Source organism: Ovis canadensis, chromosome 16 (assembly GCF_042477335.2).
Source record: "Ovis canadensis isolate MfBH-ARS-UI-01 breed Bighorn chromosome 16, ARS-UI_OviCan_v2, whole genome shotgun sequence".
Taxonomy (NCBI): Eukaryota; Metazoa; Chordata; class Mammalia; order Artiodactyla; family Bovidae; genus Ovis; species Ovis canadensis.
The window spans coordinates 14,812,859-14,840,000 of NC_091260.1; the positions used below are offsets into that span (position 1 = coordinate 14,812,859).

General features: G+C 45.4%; 2 protein-coding genes across 2 annotated transcripts in view; one reads left to right on the forward strand and one right to left on the reverse strand.

Annotated features, from left to right (window-relative positions):
• DOCK2 (dedicator of cytokinesis 2) overlaps positions 1-27,142 on the forward strand; it is a 474,846-nt gene that overhangs the window by 234,290 nt on the left and 213,414 nt on the right. The gene's annotated exons all lie outside the window — the stretch shown is intronic.
• INSYN2B (inhibitory synaptic factor family member 2B) lies at positions 364-25,306 on the reverse strand. The gene is made up of 3 exons (XM_069556006.1): positions 20,637-25,306; positions 19,433-19,507; positions 364-550 (listed from the first exon to the last, which is right to left on the reverse strand). The coding sequence occupies exons 1-3, from the start codon at positions 21,974-21,976 to the stop codon at positions 364-366; spliced, it is 1,602 nt and encodes a 533-aa protein (XP_069412107.1). The 5' UTR covers positions 21,977-25,306.

A 27,142-nucleotide genomic window follows, 5' to 3' on the forward strand; every position in this document is an offset into this window, starting at 1 on the left:
ACATTTTTATTTCTGTTCTTGGGCATGATAAACCCAGGATGAGCAAGAAGTGCTGAGCATCACTGAGATGTATGGGAGTGCAATGGGGGTTTTGCCCTTGGTGGGAATCTAGATTTGAACACTAGGGTATATGACAGGAAGCTAGGCAGGTGCTAACTCAGGCCCAGGAAATTCTCAGCCAGCAGGGCACACACTCAGGTGACACTGTGATCAGGCGTCCAGCAGCAGCTAAACCATCTAGAAGTCATTCTGGTTTTGCAGGTCGAGTGGCTGATAGCCTGGGGCCTTTGCTAGGAAGTAGAGGAAGCCTGAGGGTAATGGTTCCCCACATCGGGGAGGGCAGAGGGCATGGTCCCCAGGAGCTCAGATCCACCAGAAGCACTTCTTCTTCACCTTCTTGGTTTTCCGCCTTAAGTCCTGTTTCTCGGGAACTGGAGGCTCTGCTGGGGACTTTGGCGGGGGAGAGGCCTCCTCAGCTAGCTCCGCTTCCTCCAGACCCTGTAGAACTTCGTGGAACCTGCCTTCTTGCTGCCGGAAATCATATTCTACACTGAAAAACACAGAGAGGAAGGAAGGAAAGTAAATTCAAATCAGCACTTACTGATTGAATGTCACCAAGTGTCCAACAGACAGAGAAGAGCCCAGGCTTTGGGATCAAGTCCCAGATGCTTAGGTGCCTGCTGGCTGTGACCTTGGGGCAACTGTGCAGTCTCTCTGAATCTCCAGTTTCCCATTGATGGAATTGGCATGTGTAATACCTTCCTCTTAGGGATGTTTCTAAGTTTAAATGAAGCACATAACATGGCACCCTAATAGTAGATGGCCAGTTAAAGTTGTTCCAACCTCTCTCTGACATTTATTTAATGCTTCTGATTGTTCATTATGTTTACATACACTTTATCCATAAAACTACCTCATAATAACAACATTTAAGTAATACAGAGAAATATGTGATAAAACTAACAACTCAGTTTCCTTACCCATAAAATGGATCTAATAATGGCCCCTGACTCAAAGGCTTTTTTTGGAATAAATACATATATAGTGAGGGACAGAGAAGCCTGGTGTGCTGCAGTCCATGGGGTCACAAAGAGTTGGGCATGACTTGGTGATTGGACAACAACGAATCTATGTTAGTTAAGTGAGAGAATGTACAGGAAGAATTGAGAGCAGTGCCTGGCAGACAGTAAGCCACCTTGGGGTGTCCAGTGACAAGGTGCTATTTGGGGACTTTGTTACTCACATGTGACAATGACGATGTGCCTTTTCGGCAGCACTTACTCTGGTCCTGGGTCTCTAGGAGGTGATGTGGGCGTAGAGGACCCGCTCAGTGTCTGTCTAGTGACAGCCCCTTTCCAGCCCTTGCTGGGTAGGAGGCTTTGACCCATCTGCCACTTGACAAGCCAGCACGGGGTTTCTCCTCTTCTGGGTGAGACCTTTCCTTCTCCTCCTTGCTAAACAAGGAGAACGCACCATCTCTGCGACTCTGCACTCCCCCCCACCCCCACACACACACACTCCCACGCTGGCTCCTCATCTCTGGGCCCTCTGAGAGTTCTAGCATGAAACCAGGTAACAAACACAGCTACAAGCTTAAGAGCCTTCTCGCAAGCATTCTGGCTCTGGCAGCTCCTCCGTAGGTAAGTCTCCTAGACAGTTAGGGCAGAGGCAGCCCATACACCGTCTGCAGAGGTGTCTGCAGGAGTCAGGCTCTGTGGCCCGGCTCTGCCGGCTCTGAGAAGCCTGAGCCAGACTTACAAGACAGGCTGACCATCCCTGATGCCACGGGCCTGATTCTCAGGCCCTCAAAGGCCAGGGGGAGCCTGATCACCCATCCAAGCCAGAGCTTCGGCTCTTCAGCCTCCGACTCTCTCAGCCCCTGAGGACCCTGGTCCCCAGCAGTGTCACGCTTACCTCACAGACCTGTGTGCAGATGAGACCATGCGGTCTGTACGCTAGTGACTCCAACATGTACACTTAAAGTAACACAAAGAGAAGTGGCGGTCAGGAGATGCCCACTAAAGGGGGATATTTAAATATGTCTGCATTAAGGAATAGTATGAAGTCAGCACAAGCATAAGGCTACCCAGGACTCACTGTTAAGTAAAGAAGCAAAGCCAAGAGCCAGATATAATATATTAATGGTAACAACATTAATGACAGTAGTAGGGGCTTAACAACCACGCTCAGGGACCATCAGGGGTGGGTGTTTGATTATTTCTGTATATTTGATAAGCTTCCTCCAGGTTTTCTCTCTTCAGCTTACATCCTTTCACTTTCTGCTCCTCCCTGGTCTCCTCTATAGGGACATCCTCATGGATGTGTGATTTATAGAATGGATGTGTAACACGGGCTGTGTTTTTCTAAGCAAAGCTCCATGACTGATTAACTGTGAGATCGTGGCAAAGTCATTTCTCATATTCAAGCCGAAGTCTCCTCAACTGAAGAATAAGCATGATACTACTCATCCCAGTGATGTATAAACAGTAGAATGCACATAGAACACTCAGTTCAGAGATCGATACCAACAAACATCTAATATTCAGCTAGTCATTCAACAAACATTTATTGAGTATCTCTCATGCACCAGGCCCTCGTTTAGGTACCAGAAGTGGAATATTAAACAGACAGACAGACAGGCATTATCCCTGGCCTCTTCACACTGGTAACTAATGACTCTGTGTCCTTAGTAAATGCTAGCCAATATCAAGAGCTATTCAGTTCAGTTCAGTTCAGTTGCTCAATCGTGTCCGACTCTTTGCTACCCCATGAATCGCAGCACACCAGGCCTCCCTGTCCATCACCAACTCCCGGAGTCTACCCCAATCCATGTCCATTAGAGATCTTCTAACCAAAGCTCAGAATTTTGCCAGGTCAGTGAAGAGAAGTATCCACAGAGACACGCTAAAGCTCCCACTTCCAGGATGTGCTGTCCAGGATGCAGCCCTGTTGCCCCTGAAGCTGGGGTGGGCTTCTGTCGCCACTCCCCACAGCTCCCTCTCCCCAGCTGAAATTTAAGGAGATGGGTTCAGAGGCTGGGGAAGCATTGTCTCTGGCAACCTCATGTTGCTTTAAGGAAGGAATCCAAAACAATCAGTTGCAAACCCTGATTCTCACCCTCTCTTGTATTAATTCACATACAGAGAACATCCACATTCAGTTCTCCTGACTCCTGAAACAACCCTGCCTCTTTCCACAAGGCAGAAAATTACCTTCCTTCTAGCACATGGGATAGAGCCAAAGAAAGTAGGCACCCTCTGCTCATTCTAGGAATTTCCTCAGCTTTTAGAGATAGGAAATGCCATCCACCCATCATCTTAACATCCATCATCCATCCATCTGTGCATCAAACCATTCCTCTATCCATCCAGTCAGCCAGCCATCTAACCATCCATTTATTCAACCATCCGTCCATCCATGCAGTCATCTGTTCATTCATCTAGCCAGCCATCCGATCATCCACCCATCCATTCTTCCATCTATCCATGCATTCAGCCATCCATCCTGTTTTAGGCCTGACACTGCTCAGTTATAGGGACACAACAGTGAGATAGAGAGATGCTGGCTGTAGCTTCCCAGTGTATGATACAGGTGATTAAACTAACAATTGCTTTAAAAACTGTCTTGTATATATCTCAACAACCCCTGCTCTCCAGCTCTTCATCCATATATCTCTACCAAATTATATGAACATACAAACCAGCTTCCTTCTTCTCCTTATATGTGACATTTCTCTGACTTCTTAATTCAAGCCACAAACAGCCAAAACAAAGCACCCGAGTGTGTCAAGACTCATAGCAGTGTCCTAGTACTGATTAGGAAAAAACAATGCTCTGGGTATGTTCAAATGTGTCTAGAACTGGCAGGCCTGGAAACGGAAGAGCCAGGAGACAGAATGTGAAGTCTATCTCAGCTCACAAGGTAAAGCACAGCACACTGGAGAGCTCAGAGAAAGGGCTCTTGCGTGGAATTCTCCTGGGTTTGAACGGAGGCAGTGCCACTTACTGGCTGGGTGACCTTGGGCAAATTGCTTTTCTTTCTAAGACCCAGATGAAAATAGAGCTTCTGAAGCGACCTTACCAGGTAGCTGTACAGAGGGGGACAATAACAGGGGGAGTGTCCTCATGTAGAATGGGGTCTCTGCCCACTCCACCAAGTCTTTTGTCTTCCTGTCTCAGGGAGTGAATGCCTCACCTCCTCACTCGTGCCTCTGGCCCTTCAGTAATTGTATACCTTGCCAGAAACATCAGTCTTCACCCGCTCCCCTCTACCCCGCCATGTACGTTCAGGGAAGAATACACTCTTTATATTTCTATGGAAACACTACAGGGTTCCATTATAATCACTGGGACTTAGGGAGCTCCGCAGATGCCCCCACTAGTCATGACAATTTAAAGGGGATTGAAAGTGACTTTCTTTTCAAGGCCAGGCAAATAACAGAGTATAGAGAACCCTGTGTCCTTTGGAAAGAAATTGATTAATGTTTTTTAGGCCAAAGTAATTTATTAACATAAAGGAAAATTGTCACTTTTCTTCTTACCCATCCTTTTGACAAACTACTGTTTAGTTTAGAAGGGAGGAGAAGGAATATATTTTATTTCGGTCACAGCTGCCTTATAAATGCACAGGGGCAGTACCCTCTCCCATCTGTCTTTCGTTTTGAGGCTGGGTAGAGAAGAGGAGATCCCCCTCAACTTCCTACTTGGCTAACCCACACCATATTCAACAGCCTCTTCAAAGAGGGATTAAAACGCCAGCTTGAGAGAATTCAAGCAAACTTTTAGCAGAGAGTTGTTTGCAGATTCTAGGGAATGACTGCCTGCCTTGGGTTTGATATCACGATAGAATACTAATGACTTTTCCAACCATCCCCCCCTTCTCTCCCTACCTTCTCACCCTTATATCTTCTCCATCCACAGGAAGTGCTGGGTGCTTAGTTTGCAGAGAACTCTGACTCACAGTGGTGGGGGGCGAGACGTGGGTAGCAGATAGTGGTCAAGAAATTGTTACAAGACTCAGGCCCAGAACCATTGAGATAGTTTGGAGCCTTCAAAGTCTGTAAGGTTAGTTCTCTGAAGATGCATGGAATGCCTGACTCCTGTTCAGGGCTGCCCAGTTCACTGTCTGGGGAGTCTTAGAGCCATTCCCAGACAAGAGGTCTGTGCATGGTGCCACTTTGCATTTAGAAAGTGAGATGTGTGTAAACCAAGAATGCAAGCAAGCTTGACGTTTTCCCTCTTGAGGGCACCTCACTAATCTAGCTGACAGATCAATGCTTCAGCCATCATGCTAGGTGGAAAGCTGGAGAATGTTTTTCTAAGTAATTGAAAGTAGCAAGAGGCCTAAGTCATGGCTTGTCTGGAAGAAGAACTAGTGAGAAGCAAAGAGTAGATAAATGTGTAGATGCGTAAAGCAAACAAGAGTCAGATTCTGGATATAGCATCTTGGCTGGCCAAAGGAAGTTGGGTGAGACACAAGAAGAAAAAAATTTAGATAGAAATAAACAATAGAAACCTCTTACTTTTATATAGCACTTTCAAACTGCAAACACACCAGGTCTGCATTTTCATTTTATCTTCATGATAGCTCAGGAATCTAGGAATGTTGTTTTCCCTGTGTGAGTTGGTGAAGGGAGTCACACCATGAGTTACGATCAGAATCTCAGCTTGCTTTCCTGACCCCTAGTCCTTTCTCCTAAAAAGGATCAGGTGTTTTAGCCCATGGCCTAGCTGTTACCAGGGTCTACTCTAAGAAGAAAATGATGTAACCAGAGAGTATAACTAGAAAACCGCAATCACAGAAAGCTAATCAAACTGATCACAGCCTTGTCTAACTTAATGAAACTATGAGCCATGCCTTGTAGGGCCACCGAATACAGATGGGTCGTGGTGGAGAGTTCTGACAAAACGTGGTCCACTAAAGAAGGGAATGGCAAACCACTCCAGAATTCTTGCCTTGATAACTCCATGAACAGTATGAAAAGGCAAAAAGATAGGACACTGAAAGATGAGCTCCCCAGGGCAGTAGGTGTTCAATATGCTACTGGAGATCACCGGAGAAATAACTCCAGAAAGACTGAAGAGACAGAGCCAAAGCGAAAACAGCACCCAGGTGTGGATGTGATTGGTGATGGAAGTAAAGTCTGATGCTGTAAAGAGCAATACTGCATAGGAACCTGGAATGTTAGGTCCATGAATGAAGGCAAATTGGAAGTCAAACAAGAGATGGCAAGAGTGAACACTGACATTTTAAGAACCAGTAAACTAAAATGGACTAGAATGGGCGAATTTAACTCAGATGACCATTATATCTACTACTGTGGGCAAGAATCCCTTAGAAGAAATGGAGTAGCCATCATAGTCAACAAAAAAGTCCAAAATTCAGTACTTGGGTAAACCTCAAAAATGGTAGAATGATCTCTGCTCATTTCCAAGGCAAACCATTCAATATCACAGTAATCCAAGTCTATGCTCTGACCAGTAATGCTGAAGAAGCTGAAGTTGAACAGTTCTATGAAGACCTACAAGACTTTCTAGAACTAACACCCCAAAAGATGTCCTTTTCATTATAAGGGACTGGAATGCAAAAGTAGGAAGTCAAGAGATACCTGGAGTATAGGCAAATTTGGCCTTGGAGTACAAAATGAAGCAGGGCAAAGGCTAACAGAGTTTTGGCCAGAGAATGCACTGGTCAGAGCAAACACCCCCTTCCAATAACACGAGAGAAGACTCTACACATGGACATCACCAGATGGTCAACACCAAAATCACATTGATTACGTTCTTTGCAGCCAAAGATGGAGAAGCTCTATACAGTCAGCAAAAACAAGAGTGGCAACAGACTATGGCTCAGATCATGAGCTCCTTATTGCCAAATTCAGACTTATATTGAAAAAAGTAGAGAAAACCACTAGACCATTCAGGTATGACCTAAATCAAATTCCTTATGATTATACAGTGGAAGTGACAAATAGATTCAAGGGACTAGATCTGATAGACAGAGTGCCTGAAGAACTATGGATGGAGGTTTGTGACATTGTACAGGAGGCAGTGATCAAGACCATCTCCAAGAAAAAGAAATGCAAAAAGGCAAAATGGTTGTCTAGGGAGAGAAAAGAAGACAAGCTAAAGGCAAAGGAGAAAAGGAAAGATATAAGCATCTGAATGCAGAGTTCCAAAGAATAGCAAGGAGAGATAAGAAAGCCTCCCTCAGTGATCAGTGCAAAGAAATAGAGGAAAACAATAGAATGGGAAAGACTAGAGATCTCTTCAAGAAAATGAGAGACACCAAGGGAACATTTCATGCAAAGAAGGACACATAAAGGACAGAAACGGTATGGAGCTAACAGAAGCAGAAGACATTAAGAAGAGGTGGCAAGAATACACAGAAGAACTGTACAAAAAAGATCTGCATGACCCAGATAATCATGATGGTGTGATCACTCACCTAGAGTCATTCATCCTGGAATGCAAGGTCACATAGGCCTTAGGAAGCACCGCTGCGAACAAAGCTAGTGGAGGCAGTGGAATTCCAGTTGATATTTCAAATCCTAAAAGATGATGCTATGAAAGTGCTACACTCAGTATGCCAGCAAATTTGGAAAACTCAGCAGTGCCCACAGAACTGAAAAAGGTCAGTTTTCATTCCAATCCCAAAGAAGGGCAATGACAAAGAATGTTCAAACTATTCACAATTGCACTCATCACACACACTAGTAAAGTAACGCTCAAAATTCTCCAAGCCAGGCTTCAACAGTACATGAATCGTGAACTTCCAGATGTTCAAACTGGTTTTAGAAAAGGCAGAGGAACCAGAAATCAAATTGCCAACATCTCTTGGATCATAGAAAAAGCAAGAGAATTACAGAAAAACATCTACTTCACCTTTATTGATTATGCCAAGCCTTTGACTCTAGATTACAACAAACTGTGGAAAATTCTTACCACAGTAAGGTGGTCTGGAATTTCCTGAGAAATCTATATGCAGGTCAAGAAGCAACAGTTAGAACCGGACATAGAACAACAGACTGGTTCCAAATTGGGAAAGGAGTATGTCAAGGCTGTATATTGTCACCCTGCTAATTTAGCTCATATGCAGAGTACATCATGTGAAATGCTGGATGAAGCACCAGCTAGAATCAAGATTGCCAGGAGAAATATCAATAACCTCAGATATGCAGATCATACCATCCTTATGACAGAAAGTGAAGGGGAACTAAGAGCCTCTTGATGAAAGTGAAAGAGGAGAATGAAAAAGCCGGCTTAAAACTCAACATTCAAAAAACAAAGATCATGGCATCTGGTCCCATCACTTCATGACAAATAAATGGGAAAACAATGGAAGCAGTGAGAGACTTCATTTTGGGGGCTCCAAAAGCACTGCAGATGGTGACTGCAGCCATGAAATTAAAAGACACTTGCTCCTTGGAAGAAAAGCTATGACCAACCTAGACAGCATATTAAAAAGCAGAGACGTTACTTTACCAACAGAGGCCTGTCTAGTCAAAGCTATAGTTTTTCCAGTAGTCATGTATGGATGTGAGAGTTGTACTATAATGAAAGCTGAGTGCTGAAGAATTGGTGCTTTTGAACTGTAGTGTTGGAGAAGACTCTCAAGAGTTCCTTGGACTGCAAGGAGATGCAACCAGTCCATCCTAAAGGAAATCAATCCTGAATATCTTTTGGAAGGACTGATGCTGAAGCTGAAACTCCAATAAGTTTGGACACCTGATGCAAAGAACTGACTCATTGGAAAAGACCCTGATGGTGGGAAAGATTGAAGGCAGGAGAAGGGGACAACAGAGGATGAGATGGTTGGATGGTATCATCAACTCAATGGACATGAGTTTGAGTAGGCTCTGGGAGTTGGTGATGGACGGGGAAGCCTGGTGTGTACAGTCCATGGGGTCGCAAGGAGTCAGACACAGCTGAGCAACTGAACTGGACCTTGGTCGTGTTAGGTGAGGACACATGGTAATCTAAATGAAGAAGAGGTTGGAGAAAAAGGAGAAGAAGGAGGACTATCTTTTATGGAATGAACTCTATTCCATACATCATACTACAAATTTAGCAATTCTCATGCCTCATGTGATTCTCACAGACCCATGAGATGAACATTATCTTCATGTTACAGAGGAGGAAACTGAGGCAAGAGGAGGTTAAATATTCTGCCAGTGGCACATACTAGTAAGTGAGAGAGCAAGGATTTGAGCCTAGACTGTCTGGCTCCAAAGCTTGTACACCAAGCTACAGAGCACTGACAGAACAGTAGTATTCAGTGTGTATGGGATCCTGGTTACCAGATGGGTGTGCAATGGGATGGTGACCCCGGCCCAGTGCACCTAAGTGACCTCACATCTCCCTGTGGAACAAGTCTCAATGTGGGCTGGGCCACTGGAGGACCCTTCATGACCCAGGTGACCAGCCCACCCTGCCACAGTATTTCCCAACTGCAGGGATGTCCTGACAGGGAGGCTGTGTACTCGGAGAAGACAGTCACCCCAAGGAGGCTGTGTACTCAAGGCAGTGTCTGGGCTCTGCAGGTCTGGGTCTGATTGTAGGCTGCTGAGTTCTGCAGTGGCCCTTTGCTCATCCTTCTCAGCAGGTGGGTCTTGCTCCTTTACCAAGAGACATGGAGAAGGAAATGGCGGCCCACTCCAGTGTTCTTGCCTGGAGAATCCCAGGAACGGCAGAGCCTGGTGGGCTGCCGTCTATGGGGTCGCACAGAGTCGGACATGACTGAAGCGGCTTAGCAGCATGGTGATGAACCATAAGTCCAGATGCTGTAAGCAAGTTGGCTGAGAAACTAATGATCCGTGGCGTCTCCCTGAAGATGAAACTGCTTGCCAGTCTCTCTCTACCTCTTCGTCTCTGTTGGAGTGCTTCTGTGGCCCCTCTCACCACAGAACCCAGGTGCACCACAGATTTATTGACCTCCTGCAGCTTTCTTTTTAAGGGAATTAGCTGTAAGAATCAATGGGTTCAGCGAGGGTGGTTGGGTTTCTGTCCACTTGGATAAATCACAGCACTTTGGAAAGTGTCTCTGTGGATGAATCACAGTCCGGGAAAGTAGAAACTTTAGTTAGCTTTTTTTTTTTTTTTTAATTTTCCCCAGCCTGAAAGGAATATTGTTTCTAAAACTTCCTCCTAATGACCAGCGTGCTCATTATTTATAGGATACAATTTTAAGCTTCATGGATCACAGCCATTTCAAGCCAGCAAGCACGCCCCTTCTCCTTGGGCATCTGTGCTGACAAGTCCCCGGAGAATTGCAGGTTCTCTTCTTGGTGCATAAATAAGCAGGGCCACACTGCAGAGATCTCCCTGCTGATCACCATCTGTGGGAGAGGTCTGCACTCTGGGTGCTGTGGCTCTGTGTTAGGGATGTCTTCACATTAAGTCCTCAGAAAGAGAAGGCCACCTCAGAGAACTGTAATACAGATATTCACTGATGGTGCACGGTCAGAAGGTAAGAGGGGACAGGATAGGAATGCCTTCTGAAAAAGGGACTGGTTTAAGCCCTAGCTCTGGTGGATCCTGGACACATCACATGGCCTGCCCAAGTCTCCATTTCCTCATCCGTAAAATGGGAATAATAACCAGACCCATATTTAAGGGTTCTTGGGAGTCTGAAAAGTGATGATACATGTACACTGTTTAGTGAAATGCCTGGCGCAGTGCCTGAATCAACAAATAGTAATGATTGTAGCATTAACTTGACAGAGAAGTAAAGATTGGGTCATTCTGTGGTCAACTGTGGCCCGCACGCCAGCAGCCATCCATTTGTAATTCCTGTGAAATTCTCAGCATGCTTGATGTTATATTTATGGCTTGTTTCAGCCAGTTTAGCTATTAATGCATTAAAATAGGCTTCATTTTTATTGCAGACAAATTGCTGATGCTATAAATCCTCTTCTTTCCCCTTCTATTTGAGGGAAAAGAAGAAAGGAGTAAAACATACCGAGAGAAATGGGAGCTAATGGCAAATGTCTGGGAGACCAAGCTGTCAAGGCTCAGAGAAGTTTCCACAACATCCCTCAAACTTTATGCCTCTTTTCAAAAGAGACAACTTGAGCTGTGTTTAGTGGCAGTTGTTTGAAGGGTGCTGTAAAGTGTTGCCGTTAACATTCACGTTCCTGCATTTGAATTGAACACTGATCAGTCCGTACTGCAATGACACGACAGCAGCAAAGGCATCTGTGATTACTAGGAGGAGCACACGTTACTCTGCTGTGTGCTCTGTGATTGCTTTTCACTACAGACTTCACTGCTGGCCAGACAGAGAACTGCAGCTGGAGGACAAGGCTCTCACAGTTCCCCTGGCTTCTTGCTGGGAGAGCATCTTAAACAAATTCACAGACCTAGGTATATTGCATTTCTAGTGAAATGCTGTTTTCTCTGGTTAGGTGATAGCTTTAAGTGGCAGGCAAGGCCAGGGCCCAGTGGCCAAACTACTTAACCATCAAAAGAAAGTCAAGAAGGTTCTCTACACCTCTGACTGCACAACCCCAAGTGACTCATGTAGCCCTCCGGAGCCTCTTTCCTTAGTTGGATGAAGGTTTGGCTGGCCTTTCTCCTACAGGGCACACACACAGCTGTATGGCTTTGCCCTGTTTTCCAGAGAGACTCATTATGATAAGTTCTGAATGTCAAAGCAGTGAGGGGGCGCAAGAACTGGGATGCTGGTCGCCAGGGACAAAGGGAGGTGCTGGTGGCAAATCTCCTTTTGTATCTCCCTAACTTTTTCTGCCTAGCTTGGAGGATCCTAGCAGTGGAGGAATCAGTAATGATTTAAAAAAAAAAAAAAAAGGCAGCCTATGGTCTATAGAGTTTGAGGAAATGAGAGGATGCGTCACGCACATGCCCGGGGTCAGGAGCCTGCATGACTACCCCTCCCTGAAGCGGGGTGGGTGGCGCAGGACGGCACTCTGCATGCCCGCCCTGGCAGGCGTTTGTAACTGCTCCTTCAGGACATCCCAGAGGGCAGTTCCTAGCATCTGAGCTCCTGGCCTGGGAGCAGAATTGGGCTCTAATTGGTCTGCACCTTATTTGGAGGAGGAAAGTAATCAGGGATTACCATTCTCTTCCCGCTCTCAGATGAGGTCCGAGGAGCTGGGAGGTGTGGGAGGAAGGAGAGACTACAAATGAACCCCCTAAATAATGCAAGATGAGAGCCTGGCCCCGACGTGGACTGGCAGAAGCTTGTTTTCTCTTCTCACTGCAAATGGGAGGCGTCATAAGAGACGCTTACTCTGTGAACAAGCCCCTCTCCTTTCCCTTTTCTTCCACCCTCACCTGCGCCCTTTAGTTAGGTCTGTCCATGACCACTAACCCTGCAACTGAAGCCAAGCAGAAAGTTAAAGTGTCTCTCCAATGATGCATTTAAAACAAAAGCTAGTTTCTGGACTAGTTTATCAGCAAGAGCTTTCTATGTCACAAACGTTTCTAGTAAATCGACTGCCACCACCTCCTTTCAAGACTCTGACTTTACCTAGCTGAATGTTTCTTAAACTTCTTCGGGATCAGACTTTCCCGGGAGGCTGGCTGTACCTACAGATTCCCATCCTCCTCCCCACCTCTCTGAGCCAGCAGGATTGGGGCTTGAAGGCCAGCAACAAGTATTCCCAGGTACTTGAGATGGCTGCAGATGGCCTGCTATCCTCTTTGAGAACACCATTTGTGTCTTGTATCATAAACACAAACCCTTGGCCGAGGAGAACTCAGCCATACAACATTCCACTGAGCCCTGATAACTCTCAAGCAGGCCTGGCCTCTGAAGGCAGCATGCCATGGAATCTGACCAACAGGCAGAGAGGACTAAGTTCCAATCTTGATATTGCCATTTGTTAGTTTCAGAATAACACTCTCTCACTCTCAGTCTCCATTGTCTAACATGAATAACGTGCAAGTCCCTGAACCTCAGTTACCTCACCTGTAAAATGGGAGTATTTTTTTCTATCTCATCTGGTGGTTAGGATCAGATATGAAAACAAAAGCATTTATAATGACCAGTAATTGGTGCATGTGTGCATGCTAAGTCACTTCAGTCATGTCTGACTCTTTGCAACCCTATGGACTGTAGCCCACCAGGCTCCTCTGTCCTTGGGATTCTCCAGGCGAGAATACCGGAGTGGGTTGCCATGCCCTCCTCTGGGAAATCTTCCTGAGCCAGAGATCAAACCCACATCTCTTATGTCTTCTGCTTTGGCAGGCAGATTCTTTACCACTAGTGCCACTGGCAAGCCCCAGTAATTGGCAGCTCTCATTTCTTTTCCCTAATTTTCATCCCAACAGATCCTTGTCTTCCCTTAGCTGTCAGAGTTAGTTGTAAAAATCATCAAAGTCAAATAAACCAACCTCCAATTAGATGTGAGTAGTTTATGAATTAGGAGGATTTAATCCAGGTGCATTAGTTTCCTACTGCTGCTGAAATGAGTTACCACAAGTTTAGTGGGTTTCAGTTCAGTTCAGTCACTCAGGCGTGTCTGACTCTTCGCGACCTCATGAATCGCAGCACCCCAGGCCTCCCTGTCCATCACCAACTCCCAGAGTTCACTCAGACTCACGTCCATCGACACGGTGAGGCCATCCAGCCATCTCATCCTCGGTCGTCCCCTTCTCCTCCTGCCCCGAATCCCTCCCAGCATCAGGGTCTTATCCAATGAGTCAACTCTTCACATGAGGTGGCCAAAGTATTAAAAAAACACAAATTTTACTCTTAGAGAGCCAGAGGTCAGAAGGCCTCCAGAACTGTAAACGAAGGTGGCACCAGAACTGTGTTCCTTCTGGCATTTGCAGGAGAGAAGGCATCCCTTGCCTTTCCCAGCCGGTGGAGGCTGCCGGCTTCTTTAACTTGTGACCACGTCACTCCTCCCTCTGCTTCTGGTGTCTCATCTCCTTCCCTGAGTCTCCCTCTCCTGCCCTCGTCTCTCCCTTGTAAGGGTCCATATGGTTACATCAGGCTCACCTGGACCCTCCAGGCTGCTCATCCTGTCCTCTAAGACGCTTAATCACACCTGCACTGTCCCTTTTACCAGGTGAGGGGACGTATTCACAGGGTCCAGGAATTAGAATGTGGACATCTCGTGTGGACATCACTCTGTCTACTACACTGGGTTTTGATGTGTTACTAAGAGAACCTGCAGACCTAGTGCCTTAGTTCCTGCTTCCGAAGACGTCACTGGTGCGGTTCAGGCACTGTAGCGGGGAGACGGGATGGCCTGGATGGAGTGTGCAGTTTTCCACAAATCAGACTTTGCTTTCCTACCATAGTTGGTACAGAAGCACTGGGCAAGAGTGTTGGAAGTCCGTGATCAACAAGGATCCCAGTGTCCTGTGAATTGCAACAAGTTCTCTGAGTCATCACTGGAAGACTTGACTAAGCTCCATCTTGTAGTGTTCCAGGTATTTGAAAATTGGAAATCCATGTACCACATTCAGTCATTGTTTGATTCAGTTCCAAGAGATCTACTGAAGACCTGCTGCACAGAAGCCTTCCTTCCCTAACAAAATTACTTGATTAATTAAGACCTTCTCTTTCCCCACCCAAGGGTAAGGACACACAAAAGTTGTCACGCTGATTTGACTTTGGTTGTTGTTTAGGCACTCAGTCGTGTCCAACTCTTTGTGACCCCATGGACAGTGGCCCTCCAAGCTCCCCTGTCCATGGGATTCTCCAGGCAAGAATACAGGCGTGGGTTGCCATGCACTCCCTGCAGGGGATCTTCCTGACCCAGGGATTGAACCTGAGGCTCTCACATCTCCTGCATCAGCAGGCAGATTCTTTACCACTAGTGCCACCTGGGAAGCCCGCCTTGACTTCAGGACCATCTAAATAGCTGTCTCAGGCCTGCCACTGCTTTTCACCCTCCACCCCACCCCAGTCAGTGTGGCTATTCCCTTCTTTGAGGGTTCTGCTGATCACTGACTGTGTATTAGACACTGGCCATGACTTTGAGATGCTGCTCTTCTGCTGAAGGACAGAAGCTCATAAACACTGTGTTGCAGCGTCACAAGAGAAATGGTATAGAAGTGGAGTGTGCTTGCCGAGGGGCTCCTTCTTGGGAAGGAGTGGAATGTGTATGGTGAACTTGATAATTTGAGGTACATTTGAGATATCAAGATGGAAAGATTCGTAGGTAGTTTATACATATGTATATGTTTGTATACATATATATATATATAAAGAGAGAGCACTCATAGAAGCTAGAGGAAGGTGATGTCACTGATACTAAAATCCATGAGTGCCGCTCAAGCCATGCACAGAGGCTGAGAAGAGGAGACCGTCTGTCCACGGAGACCCCTGAACAAACGAGAGCTCTTCTGTCACCTTCTCCTCTCTAGCACCTTTCACATCTTAGGTGGCCAGTCTCTCCCTTCGTCCATTCAGAATGGTTTAGTTTGCTGCTTGCTCTTGATTTCCATTTCCTAAGAAACACACCTGGATGATAGGAGAAATTTTTTCTCCCTGAGCAAAACTTCCAATTCTTTTCCCTTAAAACATTTGAGGCATTTTAACTTAAACCAGGTAGACATTTTCCTGGGAGCTACATCCATAAAATAAATGCATGATCAGTGGAGTCAAAGACCTCCAAAGAGGCTCCATGATTATTTTTTGAGTGACTGTGAAGATGAAGTGCAGGGAGATATGGCTGGAGGAGAAAAAGCTTGGCTGAGAGCAGGAGGAGGGATGTGGTTTGGACAGAGCTCATGACTTTGAGAAGAGAAAAGGAAGAGGATTCCTTAGGGCACTGTTTTCCCAATTGTAATCGCTATTTATCACCTGCAAGGTTTTGGTGAGACTCCCCACACCACTTGCACAATTATGTACTTAATTTTTTCTCTTTAAATCAATTCACTTTTTATACTAAAAAACATGTATACAAAGCAGGCAATATATCTTTTGAAAATGGAGACCTGCATAACAGTGAATATATAGGAGGATTAGTTTTGAAAGTTAAAAGCTTCCATAAAGAATTAGAAATGATTACATTTTGGTTGGGAACTGTTGCTTGCCCATGGCTATGAACTTGAAACATGCTCACTGTTAGCAAAGAACTGTGATAAGTAAGCGTTAGAAAGGTTTTGAAGACATTCTAGCACCAAACGCAGATTTTTCCCTCTAGGTAAATCAGAAGAATTGAAATCAATTTGAAAAGAGAACAACCTTCTCACTAAGTAATTCCATGCTATTTAATTTTGAGTACCGCAGGAGGCATTCAGAAACCCTCTCAGTAACTTGTCCTAGGAGTAGTGCTAAGGAGAGGTGAGCAGTGTTTGGGAACTAAACAGCCTGGAACCAGCTTGAGTCATACAGCCAATTCCCGCCGCCTTCCCTTGGGTCCCACAGCAGTCAGAGCTCCAAGGAGTTTATTCTTCCTGGGCTATGGAAGGTCCTGAGAGGCATGCATGACATCTCTGGACATCCATTTTGGTGCTCTTCTCCTTGGGAAGGGAGGATCTACCACAGTGCACCTTAGAAAGAAGAAAGCCAATGAGGCTTTGAGGAGCAGTGGGCAGAAGACGCCTTTTGAAGCTGGGAGAATGATTCGGATGGAACCCTTGACCCCACTTGTCTTGATGGAAGCAAGTAACATAGCCATAGCCTTCAGCTGATGAAGCCACTTAGAAAACCTTATGGATTGCTAGCTTAGTTACAGCATCTCCGGGGAAGAAGACCCTGCAGGCAGTCCATGCTGCGCTCATGCGCTTTATGTGCAGTGACATGCACTGGGCGTCCATCCGTCATCAGAGAGAGAGCCTGCAGCTGCGCAGGGCCTGAGGATGACTGTTTCACATCACTTATTTACTAGTTTGCAAGATCTGACTGTCCAGGACACAACACAGGGTTTGAAGTCATTTGAAATGTCAAAAAAGAAAAAAAAAATGACAACTCTCATCTTTCCTCTGCTACTGTGACGGGCATGTTGTGCTGATCTCTTTGCTTTCATCAGGCTAATTGCCTGTTCCTTCACAATGGCTTAGACACAACGATATAGAAACTGTCTGGGCGAGCAGTCTGGCGTTGAATGGTGATGAGGGGTAGATACATGCAGTGGCTGCTCTTCTTGGAAAACTGGAAAGGGATGTGTAGATGAAGGTTTGCCAACCCATTCAGGGGTCAATTTAGACTGTTTGCTTGGGACATTTGACGTACGTACTAGAAAAATGTAAATATTCTCATACTGGTTGGAAGGTTATAGTTTAGGCAAATATAAATATAAACTTTTAATTCAACCTAGAGCACCAGAATGTCAGAACTGAAAGGGACCATCAGGACTATCTAATCAAAGGCTTCATTTTTCAGATAAGGAGACTCAGAGGTCAGAAAGGATTGCCCAAGGCCAGGGCATGAAACTCACAGAAGATGGGGAAATGATTTTTTGTCCCTTTAACTTACAGAAGCTAAATAGAAAGTCATTTTAAGATAATAGGAAATATATCATTTGGCAGCTGGGAAAAAGAGACTTTTCAAACTTTAAATGAGAATGGCATTGAAACATGTATAATATCATATATGAAATGAATCGCCAGTCCAGGTTCGATGCATGATACTGGATGCTTGGGGCTGGTGCACTAAGGCTACCCAGAGGGATGGTATGGGGAGGGAGGAGGGAGGGGGGGTTCAGGATGGGGAACATGTGTATACCTGTGGCAGATTCATGTTGATGTGTGGCAAAACCAATACAATATTATGAAGTAATTAACCTCCAATTAAAATAAATAAATTTATATTAAAAAAAGAAAGTTATTTTTAAAAATATCTGTACATATTTTTTGTTTAGGAGAAAAAGATTTTGTCCTCCCTGAATCTAGACATTTAATGAGTTTTGTCCTCCTGGTGATAGGAAATTTGCTTAAAATAGGGGATATTAAGAAAAAAGAAGGAACAAAGGTAAGCAATTGATGAGACTTCTTAATTATTCTTTCCAATGCCCAAGCCTTTTCCAGAGCTTCCTTTTAAGAGGAGATATTTCACACTAAGGTAAAGGGCATATTTTTGTGAGCAATCCTGAGCTCCTGGTATTTGATGAAAACACTTTGTGGTCCTGTGACTTTTAGGTTTAAAGAATTGATGGTTCAGTGAGAAAATGTCCAAGACCTCACCTGAGGTAGGAGCCCCTGACTTCCTGGTGCCCATCCCTTGCTAGGGTGAAATCTCAGGATTCTACTGGAGAGAGGGAGACATTAAAAGCAAACAAACAAACACAGGCAACCCAGTCGGGCTTCAGTTTGCTCAGACCCTAGCTGCCTTTCTCATCAAGAGAGAAAAGTAATAGAGAAAATCACACTATATCCTTTTGTCAAACAGAATTAGAAGCCATCACCTGAAATGACTGCTTTTGACCACTTTCCCACTGTGCCACTGAAAGTAGACCACCAGCTAAATGGGCATTGATCGATCCAGTAATAACAGGAATTAGCGCCCAGATTTGTACAGAAGTTTACTGTTATAACCTGGAGAAGGCAATGGCACCCCACTCCAGTATTCCTGCCTGGAAAATCCCATGGACGGAGGAGCCTGGTAGGCTACAGTCCATGGGGTCGCAAAGAGTCGGACACGACTGAGCGACTTCACTTTCACTTTACTGTTATAAAAGGCATTCACGAGTATCTTCTCATTTATTCCTTACGGCAGCTCTCAAGAGGAATAATTGCTTCACTCTGCAGATGAGGAAACTGAGCCACACGTGTTAGCAGGTGTAGTTCTGGGGATCCTGACTCCTAGTTGAGGCCTCCTACCACTGTTTCTAGGAGCCCTACTCACATTTCTAGACGCTTCCCTTCTATTTCTTCTGAAAGCTCACTCTAATGCCGCAACCTTACCTCTTGCTGGAAGAAGCCACATACTTAGAACTGAATATACAGTGCTTATCACAGTTCTTGACGTACTGTAATTGCTTGGCATGTGGTAGTTGCTGTGGAGGGGTAGGATGTGCGGTACAACAGTCAGGATCATAAATAGGGCTTGGTATCAGAAAGATACGGATCTGAGTCCTGAGTCTCTGAATATTTGATTTGAGATCCCCTTCAGCTCTCTGAAAATGCTATATGTGAGTGGGGCCAAATGACTAAACTTCCCTGAGGGCACGAACACCTGCTTTAAGAGGTGCACAGTGAAACGAGATGCGAAGGGACATGCAGAGCTTAGCAAGGTGCCTGTGCTTAGTATTCAGGAAGGGGGAGGGTGACGGTCTCAAAAGGATTTGCTCATGCACCTTATTGTGAGGAAACAAAACAATGCCCCCTTTGAAACCAGATGTTAACATTTCGCAGTCAAACAACCTTGTGTTCTTTCTTTGTCTTATGTATCCAAAGGCCTTCTGCCTTTGCCCCCTCTCTTGACTTTTGCATCTGAGAGAGATTTCAAGAGTCTTCCGTGGACCCCGCAACTTGTGTGCTCTACAGAGCAGGCCTCCCTTCTGGCCAGGTACCTGTATATGATGCATGCCGTGTTCTGGCAGGTGCTGCAGTTGTTGAGATCTTGGCCAGTTCGATAAAAGTTGCGCCTGCAAAATAGAGCATTTGCTAGATAAATCTATGGGCAAACGCCCCGTGGGATGCACACACTCTACAGACTCATTTCCTGCTGCACAGCATTGTCCTTCTCATGATTTCCAAAGTCTGAAGGTTCATGATCATTGCAAACAAAGAAACAAGAAATCCGTATCAATAGGATCTCACGTTTCTAGAATGCTTTTAGATGTTTAAACACTTTGGGATCTGGATTTTCTTCATGCTGACAATAATCCTCTGAGATGGGTCAGTTATTCTTACCCCTACGTGATAAATGGGGAAACTGAGGGACTTTGCAAGTGAGTAGAAGGAGATGATTAAAACCCCTGATCCCTTTAGGTCAGTGCGTTTCTCCCTGTCTCGTCGCAGTGCTTCTCTCTTGTAAGGCAGTGTTGACTCTGATTCCTAGCAGCAAATGCCAGTTAATTAATTCTTCTTTTCCCTACCCTTTTGTTGATTAGCTTTCACCATTCCTTTTTCTCAGGCTTTAGGGAGCACTGTTTCAAGGAAGGAGCATCCCACACCTAAACAAATAACTGCCTTCCTGTCCTCAGACGGATGCTGAGTCACCCAGGAAAGCATTTTGAAGCTTCTTTCTCTCTGTGGAATTATGATCTCATTTCAGTCCCTACTTAGCTGGTGCATGATGGACTGGCTCAAGCCTTCAAAGTGGTCAGTGGAGGGGAAGGTCAACAGTAAGCTCAGTGGCTACCTCAAGTCCTCTGTGACAGTCACACCAATAGCTAAAATACTGTGCAAATATAGTAACTCCCTACAGGGATAGGGTTGGGGCAGAACCTGCATACTATCATTCTCCCCTCTAGTTTATTGACCGGACCCACATCTTAATAAAAAGTAACTTTGGACCCTGCTGCTTCATTGTCCCCTTTCTCCAACCTCTTGTCATTTGGAAATAAAAACCAATCATCGTGGAAACCCACCGAAGCCTACAACCCAGTGAAAGCCGGTCCAAACAAAGGGAGACCATTGCGTATAATTTGGGGAAACGATAGAATTTTAAACATTTTGGAGACATTTTACAAATGGAAGGCAAGGGTCTCTCTCTGCCCTTATCCTCCCAAATGACTTTACCCTGCCCCCGCTCCCCCAAATCCACCTTACCCTTCTGTGAGAGCTCGAGCTTTCTCCAAGTCTTGAATTACATTCAAAAGGACTTTAATTTTCTCTTGGTTTGAGTGCAGAGACTCCTCCACAGATTGCAGCCTGCCCTGGAGGTCGCAGAGCTCGCCCTGTGCCAGGTGAATTGGGTTAATCCCGCCAGTCACCCTCTGCTGCTTGGTCTCCTGGTTGAGGAGAGAGGAGGGGAGGTGACCACTTCCTGGACAGTTCTGAAGCTCTGGGATGTCTGACTTGATGGGGTTCTTTGCCGTCTGCTCCTGGCACACAGGGGCAGATCCTGACTCACTGTTCGTTTGGAGTGACTGCAGATCCTGGTAATTGTTACTCAATGAAGAACAGTCTGAAGCGCCCCCTGGTTGGGCTGGCTGACTCTGGGAGCCAGGTGGAGGGGAGCTGTGAGTCCGCGCATGTGAAGGAGCACACCTTTCCTTTGACCTAGATGACAGAGGGCCAGGATCTTTATCATCGGAGTTATCTTTGGGCAAAAGCAATTCGGGTTGCGGGTTCCCTGTGCCAGGCGTGTGATTGGCTCTACTGGGGGCATTTAAGCAGGAGGGGATACTTTCTGAATCTGGTGGCAGCTGTCTTCTTCCATCACCTGGACGCCTGTCAGCCAAAAGGGGTATGGAGTTGCTAATCTCAGCAGACCGGTCTGGGCTCAAAGTGGACTCCCTTCCTGCCCAGGCAGGACTGTGGTAAATATCATCTGGGACCTGAATGGCAGCTGTTACTTTCTCCAAGGCTCTCCATGTCCCAGCTTCAAAGCATAGGCTCACAGGCCCATTGCTTTGCACCTTGGACATTCTAGGGAGAAATGGGTGGGACACCTTGACCCTTCGAGGCCCATCCTCAAGATGCTGAGCCAGCCGTAAGTAGGCAAGTTCAGAGGACACAATGTCCTGCTCAGAGAGATTGCCGTTCACCTGGATGGCACTTTGGGATGCTGTCGGCATTTCTACCAGGGACTTGCTAGCTGTGAGTCTCTTTCTTTTGAAAACCGGGAAATGCTTCCTGAGACTGGGGGACGTTTGGATTGCGATGTTCCGAAAGCCCCCTGCCTTCTGGGACCTGGGAAAGGAGAGCGAGTAGGTGGGGAGGTGATGGTGCCTGGAGGCCTGAGTCTTGCCCATTACAGCCGGGTCCTCGGGCGTCTGGACATCCACCTCAGCTAGACCAGGCGGGGTCTTGCTGGTGCCATCCTCCTTGAATCGGACCTGCTGAGATTTGCTCCTGCGGTGGTGAGGTTGCTTCACCAGCTCCACAGACTCTAGACTGTTACGTTTCAGAAGCACAGGCCTCACTTTCATGCTTTGCTGGGCCATTGAGCCTCAGTTGAAAGGATTAGGACCGTACACTTCTCCTGGGCACATTTCCTGAGGTCTTTGCAGCAGCGTCTAATGACAGCATCTCAGACACAGAGACCTGCCTCTGAATACGGGCAGCTCTGTTGGCCATTCCCAGCCAGTAGGTTTTACTTAGAGGGGAGAGGGCTCTCCATAAGGCTTCCCCTGCAGTTAAAATATTATTCCATCTCAGTGGTAATTACCACTTAGATAAATAAAAACTTAGGCTAATTATTAAACCTCTGATCTACCATGAGAGCTGGTGGGCTGTTTATCAGAGGAGGTTGGCTGGCAGTTCTGATCCTGGAAGAAGCTTGCGGTCTTGAACAAAAAGACAACAAAAGTCCCATTTAGAGGAGAGCGCCAGACTCCCAATGTGTGAATTCCAAAAGAAACCTGCTACGTCTGGAACATACGGTTTCCTTTCCAGGAGCATCAGTTCCCAGTGTAAAACTACAGGAACCTTAAACACATCTTCTTCCCATCACATGTAAACAGGTGGAGAAATAAAGGACCCGGGCCTTGGCTTCTTGCCTGGTACATGATGCTCCTAATGGAACATCCCCATTTATGTCAATCAGAGGTTCCTCCTTTGAGGCCATTGTTTTCTTTCATGCTGTCTCCCTTCTCTTCAGTGAGCGAAACTTATCTTCCTAAATAGCCTCACAGAACCCAGTGGGGTGTGACGTGGACATCCAGGGGGCATTCAGAGGGCAGAGTCCCTGTTGTGGCATCTTGGCTGAAGTTCACATGTGGGAAAAGTGAGCCACATTAGCAGCCTCTGGGTATTTGAGCCCAAAACTTTGTTCACTTGGGGTTGGGGTCAGAGACCTGGCAGTGTTTATCAGCACGCAAGAGAGTCTGAAAAGGAAGAGACAACAGATGCAGCTGAGAACTCAGCTCCTGTGGGCCTGGGTTTCTCTCCAAACTCCAGTCTCCCAGCTGAGGGCTTCTGAGTGGGTGGTCTAGAGTAAGTCAACTTGCTGCCTTTGTGTCTGTTCCCCTAGTGAGCCAGGCACCTGTGGCTGCCAGGCCTTGAAGCAAAATGCCTGTCTGCCTGGATTATCTCCTCCTTTCATTCCCAGGCACTCACCCAGCCAACTCCTATTCATCCATGAAACCCCAGCTTAAATGTCTTTCAAATGACTCCTCCCTCACACATACCTCTGGTGCTAAATCATATCAGGACCTCCCTTAGATTCAATATCTTTGTATCACATTCTTTAAAACACAAATTTTATTATCCCTAAATAATCATTTGTCTATGTATTTATTTAATGTTTATCTCCCCCACTACCCTATAAGCTCCAGGGTGTCAGGAGCTGAAGCCTTTTTTTTTTTTTTAACCACTAGATGTTTCTAGCCCTCCTTCAGGCTCACTGTGAGTGCTTAACGAGTATTTACTCAGAGAGGATGGCTGAATACAGCTGAGAAGAGCCTGGGAATGGGGATGGGGATCCTAGGGGATTCTGCTAGGCAATCAGATAGTGACTTCTCTCTGCTAGGCCTGAAACACTTGCTAGAGAACAAGATTTTCACCCAGGTTTTTCATTTTTAATTGCTTTCTAGGAGATAAATGTGCATAAAATTCTCCATGGAAAGTGTACCTTGTAATGATAACAGTTACCATTTATTTTTACTGTGCTGTGGGGTTTACTTGCATTTCATTACAACCCTTGTTTATCAAGTACTCACTAATGCACCGGGTGCTGTTCTAAGCACTTTCAAAGCCATAGCTCATTCATTCCCTACCCTACAGAGGTGGATATTCTTATAATGCCCATTTCACAGTTTGAATATGCTGGGGCCCAAGGACACACAGCTTGTGACAGAGCCAAAGTCTGAACTTAAATATTCTGGCACCAGAGTCTTTGCTCTTAAACTCTGGCTCTGCTGCTTTCCCAATACTGCATTATCTCATTAATCCTTAGAACAAAACTGTGAGGTTTTATGATCCACTGTGGACTGATGAGGAAACTGAGGCTCAGAGATATTAAGTACCCAGTGGAGGAGCTGAGAGATGAACCCAGGAGTCTGTGATTCCAAAGTCTGGGTTCTTACCCATAACGTGATGATTTTGTCCTCTTGGGATCTTCCTGGTATTCAGGGTAGTGATTTGAATACAGAGTTTGAAGACCTGTGCAGGCCTTCGAGATGCAGGGGACTATGGGGCAAGTGAATCTGTTTGCTTCAAGTATGAGGTGAAATGAGGCAAGTGTGAAGCCTTTGTGTGTTGAACAAAGGATTTTAAAAGACTATGAGAGTGATAAAATAGTCCATCCATATTTGGGTGTCTTCGAGGGAATATTCTGTCTGTGGCACTCAGCTTTATTATAAAGATCAAAACCTCTGGCTTCTCTAAGCATGGGTGCTTTGCTCCCAAGATGTTCTCCACTTGCTGCTGGGGGGACTCATTTTGTGGGTGCAGCTTAAGCCTTGATTCTCAGTGTTCTGCTCTTCCCAGGAATTACCAGATGATGCCGATAGCAATTTTGGCTTTCCCAGATCCCAACTACCTTAAGAGGGCCAGCTAACCTAGTGAGGCTGGTGCAGATGGTGGCAGGTCCTGAAAGAGGAAAGGGTTCATCTAATGCCAACAAATTGTCAACCTGTAATGAGGTTCTAGAATTACTCCTCACATTCTGGTCTCAAATCCTTGTCCCTTCCTGGCTGAAGGATTTGGGACAGTATTTATTCTCTCCTAACCTCATGGTTTTCATCTGTAATATGGAGATGACATAGAGCACAGACACTGCATTTATGTGGGGCTGATGGGAGAAGTAATGAGCCCGTGCATGCAAAGTCCTCATTACAGAGCTCAGGTCACAGATCACTTAGGCTACGATTTTCTGAAGCTGGTTTTCCTAAGCGCTAATATCTACTGAACTTTGGCTATGTGCCAGGCATTGTCATAGGTGTCCATTTATTTTTGTCCTTAATAATTTTCATGACAGTCTTAGAGGCAGGCACTGTCAGTCATGCCTTTTGTAAATGAGGAAACTGAGGCACAGAAGGTTAAGTAATTTGTCCCAAGTCGTTTACCCTGTGAACCCAAGCACTGACCCTGGAGCATCATCTCCTAACCACTGGGATTTTCTACCTTCTCCAGAACTAGGAAAGGACTAATCTTGTTAGGCTGTCAGGCAGGTCTCAAAGTCCTTTCACATTTTCCTTCTGAAAGTCAGCCACTATTCTGGTTTTCACCTTGCTTTTCCTCTAGGAAATGTGTACATCCCTGACATGTTTTATTTTAATCTTTAAAAACAGATTTCTATTTTTAAAGCGTTACAGGTTCATTGCAAAAAAAAAATAAAATAGTGTAGATAAAGAAAGGAAGGAAAAAAATCGCCTGATATCTCACTGTCAGAAAGAGCCACTGTGCACCAGTGGTTTAGTGAGGTGCATGCTAGGCACTTTCTGCGCAACATTCGCAGTCATAGCAGGCACATCGTATACATGCAGATTTATAGGAAGCCTTTTTTTTTTCAGTAAACAACATGGAGAAATTTCCACATTATGGCACATAGATTCGCACCGTCATTTAAGTAGGCTAATAGCACTCTGTTGTCTAGTTATAGCATGATCTATTCAAATAATATCCTTTTGTGAATATTTAGGTTGTTTCTAAATATTTGATATTATTAATAATCCTATAAATAACATTTTTCTCTCTGTGAACTTCGGAGCACTTGTCTAATTATTTTCTTGGAATAAATTTGTGAAAGAAGAGTTCATGGATTAAAGGCATTTTACATTTCATTGATATTACCTCTTTTCTTTCCAGAAAGTTCTACCAATGGGCAGCCCTGCTATTGGCTGCATGAGAAAGCCTTTTCACCAGAGCCTCTTTGTCACTGTTTGGTCAGTTTCTGATGATGTTTTTCATCATTACTAATAAAATGGGAGAGAAATTGTATCTCATTCTCACTATGGTACTTATTCAAGACTGGGTATTTTCTATGTGCTTATTTGTTTTCTCCTACATTTTGTACAGGTCAACAATGAAAAGCTGAAAGGGACAATGTGAGCAATTAAGCTTTCACAAGAGTGAAAACTCTTGTGTCCTAGACATGACCTAGGAAGCTTAGCAAATACAAACATTTCCACCTTTAAAAAACTGCATATTTACATTGGAGAAGGAAATGGCAACCACTGCGATATTCTTGCCTGGGAAATCCCATGGACAGAGAGGCCTGGCAGGCTACAGTCCATGGGTTTGCACAGAGTTGGATATGACTAAGCGACTTAGCATCTTTTGCCCGCCATGCGCACCATGACCTCTGCACAGACGTGTCCCAAGGAGGAGAGCTGGCTAAAGGGAAAGGCCTTCCGTAGCCCTCAGGTCTCAGGCTCCTAGCTTGCCCTTAACTGACAGGGAGTTGCCTGGGCCTTGGCAGTTAGGGCTTACTGGATATCCTGGCCAAGGTCCAGAATCGTTCCCTAAGGTGTCGGGATCATTGCAGATCTTTTCAGTGCTTCAGTCTCTCTTCTCTTGATTACTGACTTGCTGACACAGACCATGTCAGATGTTCCTCATGAACTTGGTGTCAGCAAGTACGGAGACACTTAGTCCTATCTCCATAGATCTTCAATTTTAGACTGTGTCTGAAATAGACTCCCAGGTCTCTTCTCTGGCATGTATTTAGGCTATACAGTGAAGGCTTAGGTACATAAATTTCATTCTGATTGATTTTGACTAGAATCTTCTGCTTTCTGACTGTTGATCTGAAATAAGTGATTGGCCTTCATGATACCGCATAGAGTGGTTGTGAGGATTACCTGAGATAATCCATATGAAATGATCCCTTGTTAGCTTTTAGCACAGAAACCAACTGGAGACTCTGATCTCATGTAGGTAATGTGGGCCCGTGCACTGTCTTGTGGGAGAGTAAATTGTAGGTGAATTTATAAGAGAGAACACACAAGGACGGCATTCCCGGGAACTCTGCCCATCTCTCTGTACCAAGTTTATATTTCATATGTCCCTGTGTGCAGTTACTATCTGATGACAGTCGATCTCCTCAATTAGACTACCAAGGAAAGTGGCTACAGTCCACTGGAACTCCTACCTCCATCCAGCTTGACAGAGAGCAAGTGCTCAGTAAACTCGTCAAAGGCATGAACATAACCCCGTGTTGCTTTCAT